The sequence below is a fragment of the Ranitomeya imitator genome, chromosome 2 (assembly GCF_032444005.1).
Source record: "Ranitomeya imitator isolate aRanImi1 chromosome 2, aRanImi1.pri, whole genome shotgun sequence".
NCBI classification, from domain to species: Eukaryota; Metazoa; Chordata; class Amphibia; order Anura; family Dendrobatidae; genus Ranitomeya; species Ranitomeya imitator.
The window spans coordinates 160,084,764-160,099,182 of record NC_091283.1 but is presented as its reverse complement, the minus strand read 5'-3'; the positions used below and the strand labels follow the sequence as shown (position 1 = coordinate 160,099,182).

Here is a 14,419-nt window from a genome sequence, read left to right as displayed (position 1 = left end):
TACCTTGTCCTGATGAAATTGCAGAAAAGGGGAACGACAAGAAAGAGCTGCCTGCTCCGATACCCGTCTAATGGATGTTATAGCCACTAAAAATACAACTTTCCAGGAAAGAAACATCAAAGAAACATCTTGCAGGGGCTCAAAAGGAGCGTTCTGTAAAGCCCTTAAGACCAGATTAAGGTCCCAAGCTTCCAAAGGAGTCTTATAAGGAGGGACCTTATGAGCGACTCCCTGGAAAAAAATCCTGACCTGACGATTAGTAGCAATCTTGCGCTGAAAAAGGACTGATAAAGCCGAAATCTGCCTTTTAAGGGTACTTGGAGCAAGCCCAGAATCAAGGCCTGCTTGAAGGAAGGCTAGAATGTTAGGAATGGAAAAACACAGAGGAGGCAGCCCGCGCACTCTACACCAGGAAAGGAAAACCTTCCAAGTGTGATAGTAAATCCTGGCCGAGACGGGCTTACGTGCACTGATCATGGTATCAGCTACTTTTTGAGAAAACCCTGCCTGAGTTAAAACCCAAGATTCAACGGCCAGGCCGTCAAACGTAGGACCCCTGAGTTCTCGTGGTAGATCGGCCCTTGAGATAGAAGATCCGGCCGATCGGGGAGCCGCCATGGAACCCCGGCGAGAAGTTGTACCAGGTCTGCATACCAGGTTCGTCGAGGCCAATCCGGGGCGATCAGGATAGCCGGCACTCTCTCCGATTTGATCTTCTTGATTACCCTCGGGAGCAGTGCCAGAGGAGGGAACAGATAAGAGAGTTGAAATTGGTTGCAAGACAGTACCAGCGCATCCACGGCGATAGCCTGGGGATCTCGGTACCGAGAGACAAAACTGGGCACCTTGGCATTCACCTTGGATGCCATTAGATCCACGTCTGGAGTTCCCCAAAGATGGCATATCTGCAAAAAAACCTCGGGATGGAGAGACCATTCCCCGGAGGCTAGACCCTGACGGCTTAGGAAATCTGCCGCCCAGTTTTCTTCGCCCGGAATGTGGACCGCTGAGATCACAGAGTGATTTCTCTCCGCCCAGAGTAGAATCTGTTTTACCTCCTGCATGGCTGCCTTGCTGCGGGTGCCCCCCTGGTGATTTATGTAAGCTACCGCTGTGGCGTTGTCCGATTGAATTCGGACAGGGCGACCCACCAGAAGATGGTGAAAACGTAACAAGGCTAGCCGAACTGCTCGAATCTCTAAGATATTGATGGGGAGATCTGATTCCCGAGGAGACCAGCGTCCCTGAGCTGTGTGATGGAAGAACACTGCTCCCCAACCCAGGAGACTGGCATCTGTTGTGACCACTAGCCAATTGGTTGGAGGAAAGGGCTTCCCCCTGAGTAGAGATGAGCTGTTTAGCCACCAAGAGAGAGCCTGCTTGATCTGGAAAGACAACCGAAATCTGCGGTTGAGAGAGCGAGGATTTCTGTTCCACACTGATAGGATTGCTCGTTGGAGGGGTCGAAGATGAAGCTGTGCAAACGGAACCGCCTCTATGGTTGCAACCATCTTTCCTAACACCCTCATCCCGGACCGAATCGTATGAGGGTATGGTTGTAGAAGATTCCTCACTTCCCACCGAAGGGCTAGGACCTTGTCCTGGGGAAGGATAGATAGGGCTTGAGAGGTGTCGAAGATCATGCCTAAAAAAGAGATTTTCCGAGACGGCTGTAGGGATGACTTCCTTAAATTTACCAACCAACCTAGACGGGAAAGGGTGTCCAGAGTGATGCCGACATTTTCCCTGCATGATTGAAATGTCGGTCCCTTGATCAGCAGATCGTCTAGGTATGGCAAGACGACTATACCTCGGGAGTGCAGAATGGACACCACAGTCGACATGACTTTTGTGAACACCCTGGGAGCAGAGGCCAGTCCGAAAGGTAATGCCGTGAACTGGAAGTGTAGATTGTTTACGGCAAACCGGAGAAATCTTTGATGAGGCGGAAAGATGGGAATATGAAGATAAGCATCCTGAATGTCTACTGAGGCCAAAAATTCTCCCTTTTCCAGAGAGGCGATGACCGACCGCAGAGACTCCATCCGAAAGTGTCGAACGCGGACAAACCTGTTTAAGAGTTTGAGATCTAGGATAGGCCTCACTGCTCCGTCCTTTTTGGGCACTACAAAAAGATTGGAATAAAAGCCCTGAAACCTTTCTTCCTTTGGAACAGGAGAAATGACACCGCTGATACGGAGAGACTCTATGGAATTGAACAAGCTTTGACGGAGAGATTTGCACCTGGGAAGACGGGATGGGAAGAACCGGGGAGGAGGAAGACGGACCAGCTCTATCTTGTAACCTGAAGATACGAGCTCTGCCACCCACTGGTCGTGAATTACCTGAAGCCAGACCTGGCGAAATAAAAGTAGACGTCCGCCTACTTTTTTGGAGACACCCGGAGGAGGCCTCCAGTCACTTGGCCGAAAATCTTTGAGTCCTAGATCCTCTGGATCTAGAAGACTGGGATACCTAGCCTTCAGAGCTCTTTGCCCTGAAAAACGTTTGTCCGGGTGCTCCCGATTGCGTCGAACCAGGTCCTCGAACTCAGGATGAGAGGAAAAGACCCTATGGGCCCGTTTAGTCCGCTTAAATGAGACCTTATAATCAGAGGAAGAGGTGAGCTCGTCTTCTATCCCCAAAGACTGATTGACAGCTTCAATTAGGCTGTCTACTGACTCCTGAAACCCAGGTTTATCAAAATTAAGAGACCCTTCCGACTCGTAGTCAGTCTCAACTTCCCCGCTTTCTGCAGGGGAAGGAGAGCGAGATACGGAACTCCAGGATGCGGAAGCACCTGAGTGCCTGGGCGACGCTTTGCGATTCCGCTTTCCATGCGTCTGTCGAGTGAGAGCGCGGCCCCTGCAGGCCGAAGACTCCTGAGACCCCGAGGCCCTCTCTGAGACAGGTGGATTACCGGTCCCGACCGCCGGGGTCTGCAGAGATTTGATCGCTTCAGTAAGGGACGCCATGGATTGTGACAAGGACGTGACCCATTCCGGTGGAGCTACCCCAGCATCTGCTTGAGGGACCGGAGCCGGAGAGACTACTGGAGAACTGGCAGGGGGGGACTCCTGGACGCGTTCAGAGTCACAGGCCTCGCAGAGGCGATTACTTTGGGCGTGCGGAAAAAGGGCACTACAAGATACACAACTGGTAAAAAGAACCGTGTGAATCTTAACCCTTCTAGACATAACGATCCGTAATGCTATACCCAGGGCCAGAGACTGGGAAAAAAAGAATGCTTCAGCCAGATGGAGAGAGAAGCACTTACCCCAGTCCTGTGTCCCCACGAATACAGAGATGGATCCTGACAGCACGATACGGAGCCCAATTGTGCTGCCTTATATGTCCAGCAGGCCATAGGGACCGCCAAACTATGCTGCAGCCTAGAGTAGGCCCGAAGCCGGGGCCTCAATTTTCCCCCTCAGTGAAAGGAGAAGCCGGAACCGGACATGACGCGCCGGAAGGGGCGGAGCCCCGCAGCGCGGCCTGCTGGACGGAAGTCCCGGGCTCCAGGAAGCAGCCCCACACCTGCAGGAAGCCAGGCAGGGCCGAAGCCTCTGGAGGAACAGCGGCGCCGATCTCCGCCTCCAACGCTCGGCATCGCTCAGGATAACGCTGCGGCGCCGCTGTCCTAACGCCGCAGCGCCGCAGGCGCCGCCTCGCCGGATCAAACCGCAGCGCCGCCGCCCAGCACACAAACAGGACGCCTGCCTCACCCGGAGACGCCGCAACAGGTAACCTAACCCGGTGCCAGGAGCCCCCCTTAGTCACACCACAGTCAGCGAGGGGTGGAAATAAATGACGGTGCAGGAACCCAAACTCCATTATCCCAGGATAAGGAGAGGGACCGTCCTCCACCCCAGCTAACACCCCGCGCAGGGGTGTAGAAATCAAGGGGGGAACACACGGACGTCTAGGTGCACCTGTACAGACTGGGGTCTAGATACCTCAGGGTGGTCAGGGCCAAGTCCAGTGAAAAATCCCACGTAGCGGGGAAGGATACGTGGAGAATATCGCACGTGCTTGCCCGTTGATGGTTTGGGGAGATCGGACCCTCAAAAAGGTCCGTCGCCCCCTCAATCCAAAATGTCGAAAGTCAGGTCCAAAAATCCAGGACCCAGAGATGTGCCTCCTTGAGACACTAAGCATAAACTGGAGTCTCTGGTAGCCAGTGTCAGCGTGAATACGATGGAGGAGGAGCTAACTTTTTTTCAAGTTTACTTAGTGTCAGCCTCCTGGCGGCAGAAGCATACACCCACAGTCCTGTGTCCCCCAATGAGGCGAAGGAGAAATGTGGAGATTCTCAGCGTTGGACCCCGCTGATGATACATTTACTGACCTCCTTCTGTGCAGCAGATGTCCTCTCACTATCCCGCTGGTGCTCGGCTCTCGGAGGGTCGGCCAAGGTATTTTCATGGTTGAGCTGTGTTGAGTCCTCGGCTTGTTCAGCACCTACATTTCCCCCATCACCGTCCCCTGTGGTCTCTATATTAGGGGGCTGCAGAATATGAACACCCCCATCCTCTGCACTGTGATCTTGGGAGGGGTTGTCCACGTCTGCAGGATGTGAGGACTCTATAGGTTCTTCTGTAAGATCGCCATCTGGACTCGCTGCAGGGCTGCTAGATACTGGGTCTGCGATTATGGCGGGCGAAGCCTCACATTCTTCAGTGTTTGAGGGAAAGTCCTTAGTGAAATAAATATTTTATTAAGAGCAAATTAATGTGTGAACTGTATATAGAGTGAGACCAAGCAATGTGTGACCTTTATATACAATCAGGTAATGTGTGACCTGTATATATAGCCAGACCAAGCAATGTGAGACCTGTATATACAGCCAGACCAAGCAATGTGTGACTTTTATATATTTTTTGTGGGTTGTCATTGCCATTACCACAAGGCATGACTAGCACATGCATCTTTGGTGGTTTTTAAATGATTTTAACACTGTTGTTGCTGTGTCCTGTTCAAAATTGTTTGAACTGTGAATTTTTTGGATAATAAACTATGTTTTTTACTTGTTACGGGTGTTCCCATTCTGTGGGCATGTTCTACTCTCTTTTTCTTGTATAGTATTTTTCACATGCTTATGGAGTACCCCGAGTACATTGTTTAGTGGTGCCCTCCAAACCTTTCTTTATTCTGTATATACAATCAGGTAATGTGTGACCTGTATTTACAGTCAGACCCAGCAGTGTGTGACCTGTATATACAATCAGGTAATGCGAGACCTGTATATACAGCCAGACCAAGCAATGTGTGACTTTTATATACAGTCAGACCAAGCAATGTGTGACCTGTAATATACAATCAGGTAATGTGTGACCTGTAATATACAATCAGGTAATGTGGGACCTGTATATATAGCCAGACCAGGCAATGCGTGACTGTATACACAGTCAGACCAAACAATACAGTAATCCTCACCTTTCCATATACTTCATTTACATGAAAGAATTTGCTCAGAGCTGCACTGTACGCCAATAATTCAGATAGCACCAGGTGTGGGTAGGTTTCAATGATCTGGACCTGATCTTCATGGAATTGCTTGTATCTGTTCATTGAAGTGACATTTAACAGCAATCATATTCTATACACACAAGTGGCGCACAGACATAGCAATGTATAATTGTATGAATATTGGGCTGCTTTAGCTTGTGTGGGCCAATTATGCGTCACATGGTCGACCTTTTATCTGGACAGCCCCCTGCAATGCTGCATTGCATATAAGAGGCAAGAAGCAGTTGTCTGCAGCAGGAATCTCCAGCAACATGCTTCTTCTTCAGAAACAGCACTGATCTAGGCTAAGTAAAGTTACATATGAGTGGCATATCTCTGCACGTAATTCATAGACCCCCAATATATAGAGTAGGCACAGCACCTACCCAGACTGGATATCGAGCAACGCAGCCTGTGCCTTTCCCATGGAGATTTGCAGCTGTTCCTTGGTGCTCTGCTGTCGCAGGGTGTCCAGAATTATGTCCAAATCAGCTTCTTTTGCCTTAAAAAATAGACAAATAGTTGAAGTGGATCCTTAGCTCATGTTTATTACAAGAGTCATTTTCTATAAGGAAATAAAGCTGCACTAAGTAGGTACTAGGAGACAGGCAGATGGTGACACAGGGCTCAAACCTGGTTTTCTGCATCGTGCCTCTGACGACAGTGGTCTACATCTTTCTGCAGGGTCTCTTCCTGTCGGGAAAGTCCAATCTGCAAGTTTTCCCATAGGTGAACAGATTTATGGGCGAATTTGAATAACCTGTTCACATGTGCAGCCATTTTCTTGGATATAGCTCCAAGAGATTCCTGAAACGTATAAGAATTTTTTTTTAAAAAGCAAAAAATAATAAGTGATCAGGATTCAGCAGAGCCAATGTCAACCCAGGCGGACGTCGGATCACTTACATTGAATATCTGATGTCTTTTCTCACGTTCCTCCTGGAAGTGATTGATAAACGGCAATCGCTCCGTGGTCACAATCACCTCTGCATCCTCGTTGCCACAAATGTCCGTCTCTATTAATTGTGCCTGGGACAAAACACAAAACTATTTTAGAAATTTTTGAAATGTTGGAGCCCCTCGGTGTATAAATGGTGGTCAACGACTGTCTACACATTGTCCACAGAAGCCTACAAAGCCATATGCTTCCTATTAAGCCCATACATCGCTGTGTGCATGCTCCTGCTGGAACTGGGCACTTCTAATTAGTGGTTTATGGGATAGGTGGGGGTCTTAGGACAGAGCCGCGCACCTATCTAGGGGACTACAATATCCAGACACTCCTCACCTATTTTGTAGATAGGTGATAACTAGGTGATACAGTGCCTTGCGAAAGTATTTGGCCCCCTGGAACTTTTCAACCTTTTCCCACATATTATGCTTCAAACATAAAGATACCAAATGTACATTTTTGGTGAAGAATCAACAACAAGTGGAACACAATTGTGAAGTTGAACTAAATTTATTGGTTATTTTAAATTTTTGCAGAAATTAAAAAACTGAAAAGTGGGGCGTGCAATATTATGTGTCCCCTTTACTTTCAGTGCAGCAAACTCACTCCAGAAGTTCATTGTGGATCTCTGAATGATCCAATGTTGTCCTAAATGCCTAATGATGATAAATATAATCCACCTGTGTATAATCAAGTCGCCGTATAAATGCACCTGCTCTGTGATAGTCTCAGGGTTCTGTTTGAAGCACAGAGAGCATCATGAAGACCAATGAACACAACAGGCAGGTCCGTGATACTGTTGTGGAGAAGTTTAAAGCCGGATTTGGATACAAAATGATTTCCAAAACTTTAAGTATCCCAAGGAGCACTGTGCAAGCGATCATATTGAAATGCAAGGAGTATCATATCACTGCAAATCTACCAAGACCCGACACTGCACAAATCTGGCCTTTATGGAAGAGTGGCAAGAAGAAAGCCATTTCTCAAAGATATCCATAAAAAGTGTTGTTTAAAGTTTGTAACAAGCCACCTGGGAGACACACCAAACATGTGGAAGAAGGTGCTCTGGTCAGATTAAACCAAAATCGAACTTTTTGGCAACAATACCAAACGATATGTTTGGCGTAAGGGCAACACAGCTCATCACCCTGAACACACCATCCCCACTGTCAAACATGGTGGTGGCAGCATCTTGGCTTGGGCCTGCTTTTCTTCAGAAGGGACAGGAAAGATGGTTAAAATTGATGGGTAGATGGATGGAGTCAAATACAGGACCATTCTTGAAGAAAACCTGTTGGAGTCTGCAAAGGACCTGAGACTGGGACGGAGATTTGTCTTCCAACAAGACAATGATACCAAATATAAAGCAAAATCTACAATGGAATGGTTCACAAATAAACGTATACAGGTGTTAGAATGGCCAAGTCAAAGTCCAGACCTCAATCCAATCGAGAATCTGTGGAAAGAGCTGAAAACTGCTGTTCACAAACGATCTCCATCAAACCTCACTGAGCTTGAGCTGTTTGCCAAGGAAGAATGGGCAAGAATTTCAGTCTCTCGATGTACAAAACTGATAGAGACATACCCCAAGCGACTTGCAGCTGTAATCGCAGCAAAAGGTGGCGCAACAAAGTATTAAGTTAAAAGGAGCCGAATAATATTGCATGACCCACTTTTCAGTTTTTGATTTTCCACAAAAATGTAAAATAACCAATAAATTTCGTTCAACTTCACAATTGTGTTCCACTTGTTGTTGATTCTTCACCAAAAAATTTACATTTTGTATCTTTATGTTTGAAGCATGATATGTGGGAAAAGGCTGAAAAGTTCCAGGGGGCCGAATACTTTCGCAAGGCACTGTAGGTGTTCTCGGAATCACAATGGCACCCACTTATTAGTACTACACTCAAGCCATGCTTACCGTAATCCTCTCGGATTCCCTCATACATCGTTGGATCACATCCTCCTGGAGGTTATGGAGTTTTTCTAAAAAATGTGAACTTGTGCAGTCTGCAATGGGAGATTAGGAGCATTAAACACAGATCACTGCGGTCACATACACATTCATTAGTAATCACATTTATAGAAGAGAGAGAACAAAATACATTGGATTAAACGCTGTGGACAAAATATAAGTTCAGCCCCGAGTCCGGATAGACGTGAGGCTAAAAGATAGGGGTAACCCTCTAAGCTGATTATTTATGACATATACAAGTTTGGGTGTCCCTGGTCAAAATTACTGTTATTGTGAACAGTTAAGTAAGTTGAAGATTAAATGATCTCTAAAAGGTTAAAGTTAAAGATGACACATTTCCTTTGTATTTTAGACAAAAAAAAGAAAAAAAATGATATATACATATCATTATTAAATATATATCTAAATATAAATTATACATAGGAAAATGGACTGATGCACAAGTGTGTGCACCCTGCATGGTTAGGCCTAGTAGCACACCGTTTTGCAAGTATCACAGCTTGTAAACGCTTTTTGTAGACAGACAAGAGTCTTTCGATTCTTGTTTGAAGGATTTTCATCCATTCTTCCATGGAAAATTCTTCCAGGTCTGTGAGATTACTGGGTCGTCTTGCATACACTGCTATTTTGAGGTCTAGCCACAGATATTCAATGATGTTTAGGTCAGGGGACTGTGAGGGCCATTATAAAACCTAATATCTATAAACCAATGACACAAACTTAGATAAGACAAACCTAGACGTATGACAACGAAACACCAGATAGGGGAGGAAAGGGCATGGAAACTGATGGGGGGTTAGGTACCGTACTGGGCCCAGAAATAATCCCAAGGAGACCATACAGTCTGAAAAAGGTCCACCTTTGCATTTAAAATGGCCATCAAATAGTCCATACGTCTTACATACAATATTCTTCCCAACAGATCCCAATGGGAAGGTGGGTTAGTCCACTTCCAAAAGGAGGCTATCAAGCATCTAGCTGCAGTCTGCAAATAAATGGAGGAGTAATTTAGCAAAATTTTTCCCCATCCTCTTGGGAGTAGTATTAAAGAGGTATATTGATGGCTCTAATGGAACTTTGACTAACTCGGTTATTCTAGAGCATGTCTAAAAGATATGTCTCAACGATCCCCTGGCCAGTGCAGGCAGCAGCAGACATCAGGAAACCGGGGGTTACGTTTATGGAAAAGCTCTGGAGTGTGATACCAGAACATCAAAATCTTATATTGAGTTTCCTTATACAATGTACAGTACATCTGGAGGTTTTTACCGCCTTATTCCAGGTATTCTGCCAGGTCTGGAGTGGTAAATCCCTCCCCCAAAAGGCATCTCATCTAGTCATGTAGGAGTACCTACCTGGGGGGGGATCAGTCTGCGGTGAATTAATTATCCCATAAATATCTGGAAAAAAAAGTGGCAGCTGCTTAGAAGAACCCGTGGCTGCCACTTTTTGGCACAAGGTTAGAGGAGGGAAATTTGCATCACCTGGCCTTTCCTAGCAATGATAGTGAACAAGCCATAACCCTTACAGGCTAATTAAGGACTGAACCCTTGGTCAAAGTTATCTGAGCACACAAGTCTCAAAGGGAGCCCAAACGTTTTCGTTAAGTAATGATTAAAATGTAAAACATCAACACTTTTTTGTCTAAAATACAAAGGAAAATGTGTCATCTTTAACTTTAGCTCTTTTAGAGATCATTTCATCTTCACCATGCTTACCTGTTCACAATAACACTAATTTTGACCAGGGGCGCCCACACTTCTACATGCCACTGAATAAAATGCACTCACCTATCTGCTTGTTTATTTCCAGAAGTAATTTATGCCAGGCAGTCACTGCTGTGCTTGTGCAGGTCGGAGGGACAAAATCACTGTAAAAATAAGATTATACTTAGATCTTTTTCTATTACACGTGTTTAGGGTGCAGACTCCTCTCTGGTTATCTGGTACCTGACTGAGCACAGCAGCCGGAGTCTCTCTACATGGAGAGGTTTACACCGATCCATCAGCACATCCGCTTCTGTTTCTACTGTTCCTAGGATTTCCTCCGCTTCTCGCTTTGCAAACTCCCTGTAAAATACATAAAGTTACACCCCAGAATTCAGACTAAATGACCTGTCTGTTTCAAGCAGCGCATCCGCAAAATTCACCTGAAGTCCCGAAGGATCGTTTCTTTTCTATAGCATTTCCAAGCCTTTACCAGATCTTGCCACCGGAGGCGCTGCAGCCCTTCTCTTTTCAGTTCGGCTTCCATCAGATTAAGGGACAGCTTGGCAATCGCTCGGTGGTTGGCCAGTACGGCCTGATTAATCATCTAAGAGTATAGATATATGAACAGTAAATCACATACAGTTCCTGATTTCCTATTCTTTTGCATGTTTGTCAAACTTAAATGTTTCAGATCACCAAACAAACTTAAATAACAGACAAAGATAACAAGTAAGGGGGGGGGCGTGGCTATGTAAGCCAAGAGAGAAGACGCACCTTTTGGAGGCTCCCATTATCCTGACCTGAATCCGGCCATTAATCCCCCTGAACTGCAGCTGCACCGGCTGAGGCGGTGCTCTGAAAGCTCGAGAGACCGGCGACCCCTCGGGCGGCGGCGGTGGAACGCTGGAGAGCCGATTATTTGTGGCGGTCTGGAAGAGCGGCAAAGTCCCTGAGCTGCGGCGGCCATCTTTGAGCGCGGCTCCGACGGGCGGGACGCAGTGCCGGCGGCGGCTGAAGCCGGGTGGATCCCCGGGGAGCACGGCAGGCATTTACATACAGCGGGGACGCTGTGGAACATCGAGGAGCAGGAGACAGGTGCCGGGTCTGGAGCGGCGGGCGGGCCCTGGGGGACGGCGGCCATTACCACAGCGCACTCTCCAGCAGCAAGGAGAGAGGCGCTATATAGCAAGACTGCGGTGCATTCAGGAGGTGAGCTACCGGCCTGAAACACTAAAAGGGGCAGAGCGGTGTGCGCCCTGGAAAATTGGGCCCTGCACTCCCCTTATCAAAACCCCTGCTTGCACCATAACTTTGGAGGGATCGTTCCCCCTCCCTGCTGTTCTGCCTGGGGAGCTGTGGCTGCTCTGGGACGCAGTACCTGGGCAAACTCCTAAGTTGATACATTTGCAGATATCTGAGACTCTTTGCTTGGTTTGCTGCCTCTCTGGGGTGCATCCCGGTGTTTGGCCCTGTCCGGTCTACTAGTGGAGAATAGACTGCCAAAATAATAAATCTGGTCCTTTGGTGGGGATCTTCTGCCAATCACCATGCATCATCCTAAAGGAGCGGGGGCTGCTGACAAGTTGAGGAAATATGCCAGAGAAGATGCCCCAGATAATACACGCTCTCTCAGAAATAATCCCACGCAGAGTCAACGCAAAAATCGTCTTTCTGACAGCAATGAGGAGGGAGAACAAGACGAACTGACTCTTAAACAAGCATCTGAGCAGTTGATGCAGGCCATATCTCTCACCAGGTCCTCTCTCACTGAGAAAATAGAAGACGTGCATACTGAAGTGGGCCGTCTGCGACAAGATATACAAACTATGAGAGGGCGTATTTCAGAGGTTGAAACAAGGGTGTCTCAGATAGAGGACACCATTGCCCCAATGGAGGCTAAGTTATCAAAGGCCACTGGCTCTGTGAATGCCTGGAAGCAAAAGGCAGATGACCTGGAAAACAGGCTGCGTCGTAATAATATCCGAATTATTGGCCTACCAGAACGCTCGGAGGGTCAGCAACCTGAGCAATTTCTAGAGGACTGGCTTAAAACCTCCCTGGGAGACGGATTCTCCTCAACATTTTCTGTGGAAAGGGCCCATAGGGTCCCAACGAGACCTCTTCCTCCTGGAACTCCGCCCCGACCCTTTCTGGCACGTCTCCTTAACTGCAGAGACAGGGATGCAATTCTTCGCTTGGCAAGGCAGAAGGCCCCTATTAAATTCAATAACACCACCATATCAATCTTCCCGGACTTCTCTATGGAACTTCAAAAGCAGCGAGTTCGATTTATGGAAGTCAAAAAGCAGCTCAGGGATAAAAACATCATTTACTCCATGCTTTATCCAGCTCGACTCCGTATTGTTCATGAAGGCTCCTCCCTGTTCTTTACTGACCCGGCGGAGGCGGTCGAATGGTTACGGTCATACAAGGGGCCTAGTACCCCGGACTCTTGAGTAGCTCTTTCTATCTGATGGCAACACAATCTAGAGCTCTCTATGTGGGTGCTGAGTTTGTCAACTATACCGGACGCTGATTCCAGTGAGGGTATCCCCTATTCTACTCAACTATAGGAGTGTAGGATTACACTCCTCCACTGTTCAAATGTTGTTTGGTTTGGTATTTTACACCAGTTTTAATTGTTTGTTATGTTTATTAGTCGCCAGTGATAACCTTATGCTCTGTATGATGTTCCTGATTCCCGCCCAGGCTGTGGTGTATATTATGCCTTTTCCCAAACGTAGATATGGGATCTGAGATTGTATGTATGACGTGGAACATACGGGGTATTAAGACTCCTCGAAAGAAAATTAAGGTATTTTCACAAATTAAAAGGTATCATTCACATATTGTAGCACTTGTGGAGACGCATTTGACCAGAGACACAGCTAAGTGTACGCAAAAGCCGTGGGTGCAGTGGTCCCTTCACGCATTTCACACCAGTTACTCCAGAGGGGTCTCCCTGTTGGTACATAGGAATGTCAGGTGGGAGGCTAGAGAGTCACGACGCGATCCCGAAGGTCGCTTTGTTTTTGTTCATGTCTTTATTAATATGAGGGAATATGTGATATTATGTGTTTATAACCCACCCCCGGCCGGCATATCGGTTCTCCGCATGGCACTGGGTTTCTCCCTAAATTATCCTAATGCTAGTGTTATCTGTATGGGAGACTTTAATTTAGTCATGGATAATCTTAAAGACAGACTGAGACTAGACGGCGAGATGTCAAGGGGGCCCCTTTCTCAATCTCCCTCTCAATTGGCATCATTTATGAACGGTAGCGGATGGTTAGACCTATGGAGAACACGTCACCCTGAGATAAAGGAATATACTTGTCATTCTTCAACTAGACAGTCTCTATCCCGTATAGATTACATATTTGGATCTAGTGACCTAGCGCTATGGGTGAATAGTGTCGAACATGGTAACAGGGGGATATCAGATCACAGCCCAGTTGTTCTCAAACTTAAATACGGTCAGTCAAATAATAATATACCTTGGAAATTGAATCCCTTCTGGCTGAAACTAATAGATGCTAGTGATAGAACGGTTGATCAGTTAAACTGCTTTGTCTCTACTCACCCAGACCCCTCGAATCTCAATCTGTTCTGGGACACTCTAAAGGCATATTTGAGGGGATGTCTGTCCTCTACAATCTCCTATATAAAGAGGGTGACGGCGGGGGAAGATGACGAGATTGAGCGACGGCTGAAGGACTCGGAAGCCGCCTATGTGGCCAATCAAACTAACGGCAACAGGGTGGAGTGGCTCACTTCCCAAAGATTATACACCCAAAATATAGACACTAAATCAAAACGTAAATTATTTTTTACCCGTCAGTCTTATTTTGAAATGGGGAATCAGGCCAGTAAACTCCTAGCTTTTTTGGTACGTCAGCATAACACCTCCAACACGGTACTACAGATTCGGACACTCGATGGTTCGTTGGTATCCTCCACCGAGGAAATTCTTCAAAGTTTTTGTAATTATTATAAGTCACTGTACAAATCGGGTAGTGGTCTTGGGGTCCCTGAATGTACAGACTATCTATCAGACATGGCATTCCCCTTACTGAGCCCAACCCAGCAAGCTTTTATGGAAGCCGAGTTTACTCTGGAGGAGGTGGAACAGGCTATAATGGATATGGCCACCGGGAAGGCCCCTGGACCTGACGGGTTTCCCGTTGAGTTCTATAAAAAATATCGGGACCACCTGGCACCACTTTTATTGAAGGTGCTTCAGAATATATGGGAGGGAGAAATTATGCCTGAAAC

General features: G+C 46.9%; 1 protein-coding gene across 1 annotated transcript in view; it reads right to left on the bottom strand.

The window, feature by feature from the left end:
• Positions 1-14,419, bottom strand: part of CCDC180 (coiled-coil domain containing 180) — a 91,780-nt gene that overhangs the window by 32,139 nt on the left and 45,222 nt on the right. The window contains exons 9-17 of the mRNA XM_069747651.1: positions 10,585-10,748; positions 10,385-10,504; positions 10,226-10,305; positions 8,382-8,470; positions 6,415-6,537; positions 6,142-6,315; positions 5,895-6,010; positions 5,437-5,563; positions 4,349-4,696 (exon numbers count right to left, since the gene is read on the bottom strand). Coding sequence (XP_069603752.1) covers positions 4,349-4,696; positions 5,437-5,563; positions 5,895-6,010; positions 6,142-6,315; positions 6,415-6,537; positions 8,382-8,470; positions 10,226-10,305; positions 10,385-10,504; positions 10,585-10,748 — 1,341 coding nt within the window. The remainder of the gene's footprint in view (positions 1-4,348; positions 4,697-5,436; positions 5,564-5,894; positions 6,011-6,141; positions 6,316-6,414; positions 6,538-8,381; positions 8,471-10,225; positions 10,306-10,384; positions 10,505-10,584; positions 10,749-14,419) is intronic.